The sequence below is a fragment of the Chiloscyllium plagiosum genome, unplaced genomic scaffold, assembly GCF_037043375.1.
Source record: "Chiloscyllium plagiosum isolate Xiang-an unplaced genomic scaffold, Cpla_swu_hap1 HiC_scaffold_10, whole genome shotgun sequence".
Taxonomy (NCBI): domain Eukaryota; kingdom Metazoa; phylum Chordata; class Chondrichthyes; order Orectolobiformes; family Hemiscylliidae; genus Chiloscyllium; species Chiloscyllium plagiosum.
Window position 1 is genome coordinate 92,038,979 of NW_028270148.1, and position 12,897 is coordinate 92,051,875.

General features: G+C 40.8%; 2 protein-coding genes across 6 annotated transcripts in view; one reads left to right on the forward strand and one right to left on the reverse strand.

Moving 5' to 3' along the window:
- morn2 (MORN repeat containing 2) overlaps nt 1–2,980 on the reverse strand; it is a 42,214-nt gene extending 39,234 nt beyond the window's left edge. For both annotated transcript variants that reach the window (XM_043696401.2, XM_043696400.2), the window contains exons 1-2: nt 2,839–2,980; nt 1,401–1,439 (exon numbers count right to left, since the gene is read on the reverse strand). In XM_043696401.2, coding sequence (XP_043552336.1) covers nt 1,401–1,439; nt 2,839–2,845 — 46 coding nt within the window. In that variant the 5' untranslated portion in view covers nt 2,846–2,980. The remainder of the gene's footprint in view (nt 1–1,400; nt 1,440–2,838) is intronic.
- Nucleotides 2,981–3,076: 96 nt separating this feature from the next.
- Nucleotides 3,077–12,897, forward strand: part of dhx57 (DEAH (Asp-Glu-Ala-Asp/His) box polypeptide 57) — a 122,503-nt gene continuing 112,682 nt past the window's right edge. Inside the window, exons 1-3 of one of the 4 annotated variants that reach the window (XM_043696379.2) lie at nt 3,077–3,338; nt 6,208–6,596; nt 10,832–10,987. In XM_043696379.2, coding sequence (XP_043552314.2) covers nt 6,220–6,596; nt 10,832–10,987 — 533 coding nt within the window. In that variant the 5' untranslated portion in view covers nt 3,077–3,338; nt 6,208–6,219. The remainder of the gene's footprint in view (nt 3,339–6,207; nt 6,597–10,831; nt 10,988–12,897) is intronic. The other 3 variants (XM_043696377.2, XM_087991551.1, XM_043696376.2) reach the window with 3 other exon arrangements.

Consider the following 12,897-nt stretch of genomic DNA (forward strand, 5'->3'; position numbering starts at 1 on the left):
GGATCACTGATTCAAAGTGAATGAGCAGTTCACAAAAGGTGAGCTAAAGGCAGGAAGCTTTTACCAATGGTTCAATAAGATGACTTTCCTTTCCCTGACGTTCAACTGCAGAAGTCTGAATCATATGTATAAAGCACTTAAACACCTTTGCCTAAATTGATATTATTACATGGAGCAAGCTGTGGATATCAGTGAGGAGAATTGAAAATTGTTCTACTTTAGCATAAATGTCAGTATCGAACACCCAGAGATTAGGAGAAGTACAAGTATTCTTTTGCTATGAAGATGTGGGGTGCACTGTACCTTTAAGAGAGTTAAAAGCTGGTAGAGCTACTTGACAACACCAAGTGTTCTTAATAAGGTAACAATGTAACAATTGGTCAAAAGCTAAATTATCTGGTTGCCTGGAAATGACAAAACAGATTAAAATTAGGCCAATCAGTTTAAATAATACCCCAAAAAATACCAAATCCCAATCCAGTTTGAATTGAGTATATTGACAATTTTAAAAGCCAATGACAAAATCCGATGCTTTGGGAGTAAAACTCCAAGGAAAATTGAGCAGTAGAGAGGAGAACTGCCAAGCCAATGATATCAATCATACTGCCCAGAAAATAGCTCCCTTAAAAGGTTTTCGATCAGTAACTTGTGAAGCAGGCTCCCCAAGAAGAAGAAAAGAAGACCGAAATACAGAGTAGAACGAAAGCTGCCTGGTTTTGAGATAAGACATATTGTTTTGTAAATCGTAATCGGGAGTTTTATCGGACTAGTATTGTATAAGGGAAGGTAAAAGATAGATTAGAGTAAGGACTTGTAAATAGTTAATAGCTAATTATTCTTTGTTATAATTGAAGAAATAAAGTTGTTAATTTTTACTTTAAATAGTTCTTGGCCACTCGAATTTTACAGATTACTGCACGGGATAAATCTTTTCTCTGTTGCAGGTTTTAAATTAAGCAGGAGAGTTTACCCGGTGTTGTAACACTCTCTATAAACATCAACTCTCATTAACTTAGCAAACTAGGAAGGGCTAGTGTGAATTATGCTGCTTCTGTTTCTGGCCCATCTCAGCTGTGTGGTTGACGTTTTTTGCAATGGAATCATGCTGGCCTGCAATGCCATTGACCTTTCTCAATTTTATTGAATTTAAGACATAAGAGATGAAAACCCTGACTACTAGGAAACAATATTCTAATCTTGTGTACCAACCTGGCCTCAACTTTAAAATCTATTGAAATCAAAACATTTAACAGCAATTAAATAACATTGTCTAATCCATTTAACTTTGCCTGAAGTATTCAAATTTTCTGAGTTGGGATGAACAATGATTTTCCACTTTAAAATAGAAAGGTGTTGAAATAGGTATCAAACAAAAGCAAGAGGTTAAAAAGAAGCCTTACCTGCTTTTTCCTTGGACTGAGCTTTCTTTCTTGGTTTCACTACAACAAGACAGGAAATATAGAAATTAATGGCAACTTGAAATATAGTCATGAATATCTATGCAAAAAACTGGAGTTTATGCACTGCCAATGGCCAAGATGGTGATGAGGAGGGGACTGAGATTGCGGTCTGTGCCACCTTCCTGCCTCCACGCTGATTAGGATTGTGCCATCCCTTTCGGGGATGATTAATGCCTAATTATGGGTTTTTATCACTGCTGCTGGTGTGGTCTGTTGCCATGTGGGCAGCACACCATGCAAACTTGTGCAAGTTACTTGAAATCTCCTGAGTTGGATTCCTCATCTAAAGGCACTCCATGTTTGATTGAGAGACATTGTTTTAATTTTAAATATATACTTTATTCATAAAACCGTCTCTTTATAGATATTGTCAAAATCCAATTCAGTTCTGTACAGTAGCATATCAAGTAAACAAAGAAGTATTTGAGATTGACTCCATCCAAACAACTGACAATTTCACCAAAGGAAACAATGGGGCTTGCTTGGAGCTACAAACCATCTTCCCAACCATTCATACACACCATCTCTAACCAGTGATCGGGTATGGTAAAATTCATAGTAAAGGGTCATGCAGGGTGGTTTGTTCAGCAAGGCAGGAACAGTCTATGACTATGACTGGCATTGATACCTTATAGGTTAGGGGCTGAGGGGGAAAGGTGGGCAGATAAAGGCAGATAGGTCAATTAGCCTACAAGGTTTAACTTCAGCATTGACATGCCACTTATTCCACATTATTTTAATCTGTCCTGCAAAGGTATTACATAAACATATGTAATATAGAGAGATAAGTGTGGTTCCAGCTTCATATAGAGGCTATAAATTTGCGAGCCTCTCAGTTTGATTATTTTAAACATATGAACAAGATAAAGATGAGGTATGGAATTTCTGCATATAACAGAGAAATCGAACTAATACTGAAATTAAAGAGTTTCTAGAAGGTAGAGGAGGGCGGCCTTACAATTTTAGTTAGTCGCTACAATTTAAAGTTTTTGTGAGGAATGCAGTTTGAGAGTAAAAGTTAGAAATTAGGGTCTAGAGGTACTGTTACGGCTCGAGTTGAGGTGGGTTAGTGACTAGTGACTAGGATTACAGTTAGAAGTTGGTGGCCGGATTAAGTTTAGGATTACAAATAGGATACAGTGACGAAAGTTAAAGTCAGGGGCTGGAATTAGAGGTCAGTAACAAACGGTAAGATTAGGGTTAGGGTTGGAACCCGCTATTGACAACGGTATTGTCACTCGTTTCTTTTAAATCTAAATAAACAACTATTGGACAAAAGCAGCATAAACGGGCAGTGGGTAAACTGTGGGTTGCCCACAGCTGAGTATCCCCGTCCCTAGGTCCACGATCCAGGAGATTAACAACAGGCGGCACTTACCCGGCATTTTCAGCGGCCGGGACGGTTAAAGTTTTAGTTTTAGTTTTCCGAAGTGCCCCTCCCCCAACTGAAGTGGTCTCTATGTTCATCAATAACGCGGTGACTTTAATTCGGTGAAGTGAGGAGACGGACGCCGAGTCATCTCCCTGGTAACCAGCGCCGCATAAACCCGGAAATATAAGGAAGTCATTTCCGGGTCAGCCGGCATTCCCCCTGCCAACCTGGGCTTGTGTGTTAAAACCAAGCTGGAGGAGCGTGGAGACTTGGGCTGTGTGATAGGGTTGTGCGAGTGTTGGTTGTTTTGCAAATGTTACACGTACCAGCCTTCGATTTGAGACGACTTTCTTCACCGGAAGTGGAAGAACTAGCGACTTTAAGAGCTAGTTTCTTCCTTAAAACGTCTTTCACGACCTCGGGGTATTACAAACACTTGGCAGCCAATGAGTATTTTTTTGAACTATCTGTTGTAATGTAAGAACGGAGCTGGCAATTTATGCATAGTAAGGCCCAGCAAGGAATGCTATTGATCAGAAAGTGTTTTGTAGTGATGATGTGCCTCAGAGAAGGTCCGCGGTTTATTTCTCCACATCTTTCGCTTTCCTCTTTCTGTAGGAGTCTCTCAGTTTCGATTTCTGTGAGCAATGTGACTAGGGAAAATAATACGTTCCTGATGCTTTCCTCATTTGAAGGAAACGCGTCATTATTCACGCAAGATCCTTTGCCAAAAAGTGGCTGTTGCTGTTCGAGTTTTTAATTCTATCACCATCGCCACCGTTGGCTAAGGCTTGTAACCTTGAGCGTGAGCTGATTTACAAAACGGCAGAAATGAGCACCCATTGATGCTTTAATTAAACTTGCTTCCTAGGGTGACTTTTTGTGTGGGGAGAAGACAAGTAATAAAGAATGTCACAATTGAGCCAAGATCACAGGGAGGTTGAGGGCTACTGTCTATATTGTCCTTTTATGAGTAGGGAGGTTTGTACCGATACCGTGGGGAAGGGAAGGGAAGGGAAGGGTGCTGCCAATTCGTTAGCAGCTGGCAGGGAGGAGGAAGCAGACACAGAATAAATTCAGGATTAATGAATACCTGATAAAACTCAGAGCTGGGATGCAGGACAGAAAGCATAATTCTGGGATAGTCATGGCAAATCCCTAAATCTTACATGCTAGTGATGTTGTTGGCTAAGTATTTAGACCTCAGATAGGTCTTAATTTAATGCCCCGATTGATAGTGTCTCTGACACTATGTCATTCTTTCAAATGCTGTACTTCTAAATCAACCTGGAATTTTGTGTTCCAGTGCTAGGTGTGGGATTTTCCATTACCAAGAATTTTGACTTGGAAGTATGAGTGTTATCATTGTGATATCGGTTCCAGTTCAATGAGAATGACTGATATCCACAAGAACAATGATATGCTTGTCTGGATGTTGATCGCCACTCTCAAATCTTTCCTTTTTCTAAAAAAAAATGTGTATTTGGTGTTTGTCATTCTCAAAAGAACGTAGCTTCCCATGTTAGAAAATAAACTCGTAAAATTTGAAATCAGAAAATCATGGAGGTAGCATCTTTTTTCTGATAATTTGAAGTTTTTTTTCTGCTGATCTGATGAGATTTGATGATATAATTGATGAGAAGCTGATTCACTTTGTATAGAATAGCTGAACCTGAAGAGGAGCTTGGAGAGTAAATTGAAAGTTAATCTAAGATAGCAATATTTCAGTGGTTTAGTGGCTAATTTATGGAACAGGCTAGGGAGATGTTGAAATACTGTTGATTCAAAGGAAATTTATATTTATTTCAGAAGATGATGTTTTGGAAAATTGTATTGTATGCTATTCAAGGTTTGTGAGAAGATTTGTAGCTCGGGTGCTCGTTGCTGTGGTTCTGTTCGCCGAGCTGGAAGTTTTTGTTGCAAACGTTTCGTCCCCTGTCTAGGTGACATCCTCCGTGCTTGGGAGCCTCCTGTGAAGCGCTTCTGTGGTGTTTCCTCCGGCATTTATAGTGGCCTGTCCCTGCCGCTTCCGGTTGTCAGTTTCAGCTGTCCGCTGTAGTGGCCGGTATATTGGGTCCAGGTCGATGTGTTTGTTGATGGAGTTTGTGGATGAGTGCCGTGCTTCTAGGAATTCCCTGGCTGTTCTTTGTTTGGCTTGCCCTATAATGGTAGTGTTGTCCCAGTCAAATTTGACTGGGACAACACTACCATTATAGGGCAAGCCAAACAAAGAACAGCCAGGGAATTCCTAGAAGCATGGCACTCATCCACAAACTCCATCAACAAACACATCGACCTGGACCCAATATACCGGCCACTACAGCGGACAGCTGAAACTGACAACCGGAAGCGGCAGGGACAGGCCACTATAAATGCCGGAGGAAACACCACAGAAGCGCTTCACAGGAGGCTCCCAAGCACGGAGGATGTCACCTAGACAGGGGACGAAACGTTTGCAACAAAAACTTCCAGCTCGGCAAACAGAACCACAGCATTGTATGCTATAAATATATTGGGTATAATATGTTTGGGAGTAACTAATGACTTTGCAAGTATAATTCCCAGAGCTCCCCTCCACTTTTTTTTTATATTTCTAGTTCTATCATCGTTACTGAGATGATGGGTGAATGAGCTGAACTATGCTCTTTTTGTTCTATGCTCCTACTTAACATTTGAATTATTGAATAATTTGAATTTTAAAAATTCAATTCTTGGACTGTGGGTGTGGCCATACCAAATTGCCTTGGAGAAGATGTGAGCTTTATCACTGAATGTAGTAGATCACTTAAATTTTTCTTTTGAAGTAAAGGAACATGACTGTCCTTAGCAGCTCATGCAGTAGCAATCTTCCCAAAAAAAATTAATCTAATATTTTAAAAGGTCTGACCTTTTATGTGAGGGTCAAATTTGTAAACAAGTTGCAAAAATGTCAGGCTTTTATTGTTGATAGTAGTAATTTGCCTTACACCACCTTCAACATAATAAGTGGATTATGGAAAATAAAGTTTGAAGAATTATAAAATATGGAAACGCAAAATAATCCATTCATAATCTGCCTTGCAAAGTTCCCAAGTTGATTGTGTTTTTTGTTTTGTATAACTGTATTCCTCACCACAACAATTCGGATAAGTATAGCGAAGGCAATTTGCACTTTTTCAAGTATAGTCATTCATGTAATTTTGGAACAACAAAAGTGCAGTACAGTCCCACAAACAGCAACATGATAATGACCAGATAATCTCTGTTTTAGTGATGTGTTTGAAGGAAAAGGTTTGGTTAGAACTGTAGGTAGAACTTGCCTCCGTGTATTAGAAGTACTCAGAATTGATAACTATTTAGTTGCAATATATAATACCTGATTCATCTTTTGAACAGTGATCACCAAAAATGAATTTTGGAAGGAGACCAAACAGAGGAGGAAACTTCAACAAATCTCGTAGTGGTACAGGAGGAGGAAGTAGGAAAGCCTCAGGAAAAGCATGGGATGATGGGGATGATTTTAGTTTTGCCCAAAAACCAACTGTCCCAACCAGGACTCGGAATAGAGGAAAAGGAAAATCTGGAGTTGGAACTGGGGCCAGAAGTGGAACAGGAGCCAGATCTGGAGTTGGAAGTAGAGGAGGAGCCACATCTGGAGTTGGAAGTAGAGGAAGAGCGAGAACTGGAATTGGAAGTGCAGCAAGAACAGGAATTAGGAAATCTGCTAATGAAGGGATCGAGGACCAATCAGAGTTCAACTTATTTGGCAATATAAAATCACAAAGGTAGGTGCAGAACATAACCAACATGGGTTAAGAAGTTTGGCTGTGCCTAGATAATTTGAATCTGCTTGTTCAACAAATAATTTAGAATGTACAACAATACAGCATAGGAACAGGCTGTTCAGCTGACTATGATGCCATTCTAAACTAATCACATTTGTCTGCACAGGATCTGTATCCTTCTTTTCTTTGCCTCGTCATATGACTGTCTAGATGCCTCTTAAACCTTGCTTTTGTGTCTGCTGTACCATCTTCCCTGGCAGTGTGTTCCAAGCACCCACCATCCTCTGCAAACAACATGCCTCGCACATTTCCTTTAAAGTTTCCCTCTCTCACCTTGAATCTCTGTCCCCTGGTATTTGACATTCCCGTGCTGGGAATAAGACTCCAACTATCCACCCATCCATACCTCTTGTAATTTACAATATACTTCCGTCAGGTTACCCCTCAGCCTCCAAAGCCGTAACAAAAACAATCCAAGTTTATCCAATCTCTCCTTACGCTAATTCACTCCAGTCCAAACAACACCCTGGTAAACCTCTTGGGCATCCTCTCCAAAGCCTCCACCTCCTTCCTATGGTGTGGTGACCAGAACTACACACACTGCTCCAAATGTGGCTGAATTGAAGTTTTATACTACTACGTCATGATTTACCACCTTCATATTCAATACCCTAACTGATGAAGGCAAGTATGCTATACCATGTTATCCACTTGTGTTGCCACTTTACGAGAGCTATGGACTTGTACCCAAGGTCCCTCTGTATGTCAATACTCCTAAGGGTCCTGCCCTTTGCTGTATATTTTCCCCCTGTATCTGAACTCTGAGTGCAGTACCTCTCACTTGTCTGGATTAAACTCCATTTGCCATTCTCCATTCAACTTTCCCACTGTTTTATGTCCTGCTGTATCCTTTGACAACCTTCTTCACTGTCCAAAACTCCACCAATTTTCATGCCGTCAGCAAACTTACTAATCAGGCCACCTAAATTTTCATCCAAGTCATTTATATATATTGCAGACAACAGAAGTCCCAGCATTGATCCTTGTAGAACACCACTGCTCACAGACCTCCATTCAGAAAACACGCCTCCACAACAGCCTTCTGTTTTCTATGACCAAGACAATTTTATGTTCAACTTGCCAACTCACCATGGATTCCATGTGACTTTATCTTCTCGACCAGCCTACCAAAGAGGAACCTTGTCAAATGCTTTAGTAAGTTCATGTAAACGACATCCAGTACCCTACACTTATCAATTATCTTTGTCACTTCCTCAGCAAGCTCAAATTTGAGGGGCAAGAACTCCTCTGCTCAAAGCCATGCTGACTAGCTCTGATAAGTCCATTCTTTTCCAAATGTGAGGAAATCCTGTCCCTAAGAATCTTCTCCAATAATTTTCTTACCACTGATATAAGGCTCACTGGCCTATAATTTTCTCAATAATGCTTGTTGCCCTTAAAGGAACGCCACTAGCTATTCTCCTGTATTCTGGGACCTTGCATGTGACTAACAAGGATACAAAGATCTCTGACAAGGCCCCAGCAATCTCCTGTCTTGTCTCCTGGGTTAGATTCCATCAGTCTCTGGGACCTATCCATCTTAATGTTTTCAAGACATCCAACACTTCCTCCTCCTTGATATCGACATGCCCCAGAATATCAACACATCCTTCCCAAATCTTATCATCTTCCATGTCCTTCTCGATGAGTACTGATGCAAAGTATTCAGTAGGACGAAACCCACTTCCTCTGGCTGCTAGCCTCCTTGAGTGGACCTACCCTTTCCCTAATAACCCTCTTGCTCCTAACATATGTATAAAATGCCTCTATTCTCCTTGATCTATCTTGCATTTTGAGGTCCCCTTCTAGCCCTACTCATTTCTCAAGTTCTTTTCTTTTGTATTCAAGCCTTGTTTGGTTTCAGTTTTCTAAACCTTACACATGCCTCCCTTTTTCTTTTTGACAAAACGGTCAATATCTCTTGGCATCCAAAGTTCCCGAATCATGCCATCCTTATCTTTCATCCTCACAGGAACATGCTGGTCTTGAACTCTGATCAACTGACGTTTAAAAGACACCCACAGATGTAGATTATGCTTCAGTTAATTTCTCCAGTTACTGTCTACTTTCTCCAGATAGTTCCTGCCTAATACTGTAGTAATTAGCCTTCCCCCAATTTATCATTTTCACCCAAGGATCAGTCTTATCCTTATCCATAACTATCTTAAAACTTACAGAACATTGATCACTATTCCCAAAATGCTTCCCCACTACAGCTTTGATCATTTGCCTCATTCCTCAAGACAAGGTCCCTTCCCTAGTTTGACAATGACATGTTGTTTCACAAATTCCTTCTGGATGCACCTAACAAATTCTGCCCCAGCTGAGCCCCGGGACTAAGGGAATCCAAAATACTAATATTGGGCAAATTAAAATCACCTACTACAACAATCCTGTTTTTACATCTTTCTGTGGTCTGTTTACATTATCTGTTCCTCTATCTCTCCTTCTGGCTATTGTAGAAAGCCTATTGTAGAATCCCAACATCACAATTGCTCCTTTCTTATTCCTGACTTCTACCTAAGGAGAAAGTGAGGACTGGAGATCAGAGTCAAAGCATGGCAAGTCAAGCAGCATCCGAGGAGTGGGAGAATTAACATTCCAGGCATAAGCCCTTCATCATTCCTGATGAAGGGCTTATGTCTGAACCATCGACTCTCCTACTTCTCCGATGCTGCCTGACCACCTGTGCTTTTCCAGCACAACACTTTTTGACTTCTATCTAAATTAGTGAACATATTTGAATTGTGACTTGCTGTATTAGTGATATCCACCATTTAGTCAACAAATCTCTCAAACAAGTCATATATAATACATCATGAATTGGAAAGGAAGCCCATAATCTTTTAACCCATATGACTCTCATGGTGTTTGTAGCAATTGTTAAAGAAGTGACATTTGAGGATGCATGTGCACAAGTCATTTAACTGGTTAGTTTGTTGAGAAGTGGTTCTTTGGAACTGTAAATAGGAAAAAAGAAACAAGGTGTTTTTAAAGTGGAAGAGTTTTAAAACAAGTGAAAATGTAATCAGTATAACGTCTGAAATGAGTGGATTACCTTATGAGGAAAAGATACACCGGTAGAACCTTTATCGCTGGAGGTTAGAAGAGCCAAAGATGACTTAATTTAAACATATATATATAAGGCCCTGAGGATGCATGACTGGATGGATGAAAGGATATTTCCTCTTGTGGGAGAATCTAAAACTAGGGGGTCAGAGTTTAAAACAGAGAAGAGGACTTCCCCAATATTAGTATATTTTCTGTGAACGTTGAAAATCTTCGGATTTTCATCACTCAAAAGGCAATGGATGCAGAATCTTTAAATATTTTTAAGGCAGAGGTAGATAGATCCTTAATAATTAAGGTAATTAACAAACTATGCAGGAATGTTGAATTTGAGGTTAAAATCAGATCAACCGTAATCTTTTATTGAATGATAGAGCAGGCTTGAAGAGCTGACTGGCATACTCTTATTCCTTCGTACATTTGCACTTAATTGCTTTTGTCTGACATAAATAGCTTTGAACTTATTTTGATTGATCTATTCAGACATGTTATGACACATCTCTGGGGAGCTGGGAGTGGAACCCAGCCCTTCTAGCCCAGAGGTCGGGATAACTACCACTACACCTCAGGCACCCTTAAAATGTTTTGTATGTTTGGGGCTGGAGGTGTGTGGTTAATAAGGTGAGAAGGGAAACACTTGTCTCATTCAGAATAAAAAGATCAAATAAATATTTTCGCTTCTTATCCAAGTAATCAGGCGGAGAATGTTGAGCTGTGTGTGCTTCAATGTCCACTGAATTAACAAGGGGCTTGGGTGGAAATTGGTCTTCACTTTGGCATGAATTTCAGTGAAAAAGAAATTCAAGAGTGCAATAAAGCAAACTGCTGATTGATTGCAAGCCTATTTTTTTGCTACTGGCCAAGGCAAGTTTCGTTCTCCTGTGTCTGTCATATTGAACTGATCCTGTGTCGCTTTTGAAACAATGCTTGAATGTCATTTAGTGCAAAGAAGAAATTAATTTATTCTGTTCAGAATCTGCTATATCTAGCAAATCTAGCAAAACTATAATTCATTTCATCCATAGATTTTAAATGAATGCCTTTGATAAGAATAAATGTTGCTGCAATTGTTCTGTTGACCTTTTTGGTAACTTTCCTTTCTGCAGCTCAAAAAGTGATAGCCAAAGGGGAGGAAAACTTGGATCCAAGTCCAATGATCACAGAGTGCTTTTGCAGACTATAAACATGACCACTGAAAACCAGAAGGATGTCAAGCAACTTCTCCAAGAGCTGCAAAATTATGAAAAGGAAGTTGCAGTACAGTAAGTTCATTTCATTTCCTATGCTATCAAGCTCCCTGTTCTCATTCAATCACAGAATGAAAGCACCAAGTGTATCCTGTCCCTTATTTGGACATATTTGTGAACTGGGTTAAATTTCTGTCCTAGTTCCACATTGATACCTTGAGTATCGTACTTCTCAAACGGAGGAGTGAGTGTTGTCATAAAGTCATAGAGATGTACTGCACGGAAACAGACCCTTCGGTCCAACTCATCCATGCCGACCAGATATCCCAACCCAATCTAGTCCCACCTGCCAGCACCCGGTCCATATCCCTCCCAACCCTTCCTATTCATATACCCATCCAAATGCTTCTTAAATGTTGCAATTGTACTAGCCTCCACCACATCCTCTGGCAGCTCATTCCATACACGTACCACCCTTTGCCCCTTGGGTCTCTTTTATATTAGATTAGATTAGATTACTTACAGTGTGGAAACAGGCCCTTCGGCCCAACAAGTCCACACCGCCCCGCCGAAACGCAACCCGCTCATACCCCTATATTTACCCCTTACCTAACACTAGGGGCAATTTAGCATGGTCAATTCACCTAACCTGCACATCTTTGGACTGTGGGAGGAAACCGGAGCACCCGGAGGAAACCCACGCAGACACTGGGAGAACGTGCAAACTCTACACAGTCAGTCGCCTGAGGCGGGAATTGAACCCGGGTCTCTGGCGCTGTGAGGCAGCAGTGCTAACCACTGTGCCGCCCACTCACTCTAAACCTATGCCCTCTAGTTCTGGAATCCCCGACCCCAGGGAAAAGACTTTGTCTATTTATCCTATCCATGCCCTTCATAATTTTGTAAACCTCTATAAGGTCACCCCTCAGCCTCTGACGCTCCAGGGAAAACAGCCCCAGCCTGTTCAGCCTCTCCTGTAGCTCAGATCCTCCAACCCTGGCAATATCCTTGTAAACCTTTTTCTGAATCCTTTCCAGTTTCACAACATCTTTCTGATAGGAAGGAGATCAGAATTGCACGCAATATTCCAACAGTGGCCTAACCAATGTCCTGTACAGCCGCAACAGGACCTCCCAACTCCTGTACTCAATACTCTGACCAATAAAGGAAAGCATACCAATTGCCGCTTTCACCATCCTATCTACCTGCGACTCCACTTTCAAGGAGCTATGAACCTGCACTCCGAGGTCTCTTTGTTGAGCAACACTCCCTAGGAATTTACCATTAGGTGTATAAGTCCTGCTAAGATTTGCTTTCCCAAAATGCAGCACCTCCCATTTATCTGAATTAAACTCCATCTGCCACTTCTCAGCCCATTGGCCCATCTGATCCAGATCCTATTGTAATCTGAGGTAACCCTCTTTGCTTTCCACTACACCTCCAACTTTGGTTGTCCTGTGATGAGTTTACTCAGTTTGAATCCAAAGAGGTGAAAGGTAGGGATTAACTTAAAACCATCACCAGGGAAGAAGTACCTGGCAAGCCATTGCACCTAAAGGACTGGATGGCCTGTATCTAAATAGTGGAGTCACAAATAATAATCTTCCAAAATTCTCCAAGCTTCCAGAAGGGGTCTAATGGGTTAGAAAGTAGCAAATGTAACACCTGTATTCAAGAAAGGAGCAGGGCAGGAAGCACAAAACTATCGGCCAGTCAGTCTAACCTGTCATAGGGCAAATGCTAGAATCCATCATTAAAGAGGTTGTAGAGGATACCTAGAAAATCACAGTGTAATCAGACAGAGCCATAATGTCTTTGTGAAAAGGTTTCACTACCTATTATAGGTTTCTGAAGTAATAATTTTCAGTGGATAGATGGAAGCTGGTAGATGTAGGGTACTTTGATATCCATAATGGTGTTAAATAAAGCTGTAATATCAAAGGGTATTGCACAAAGTAGGAAGACATGGAGTAGGCAATAACACA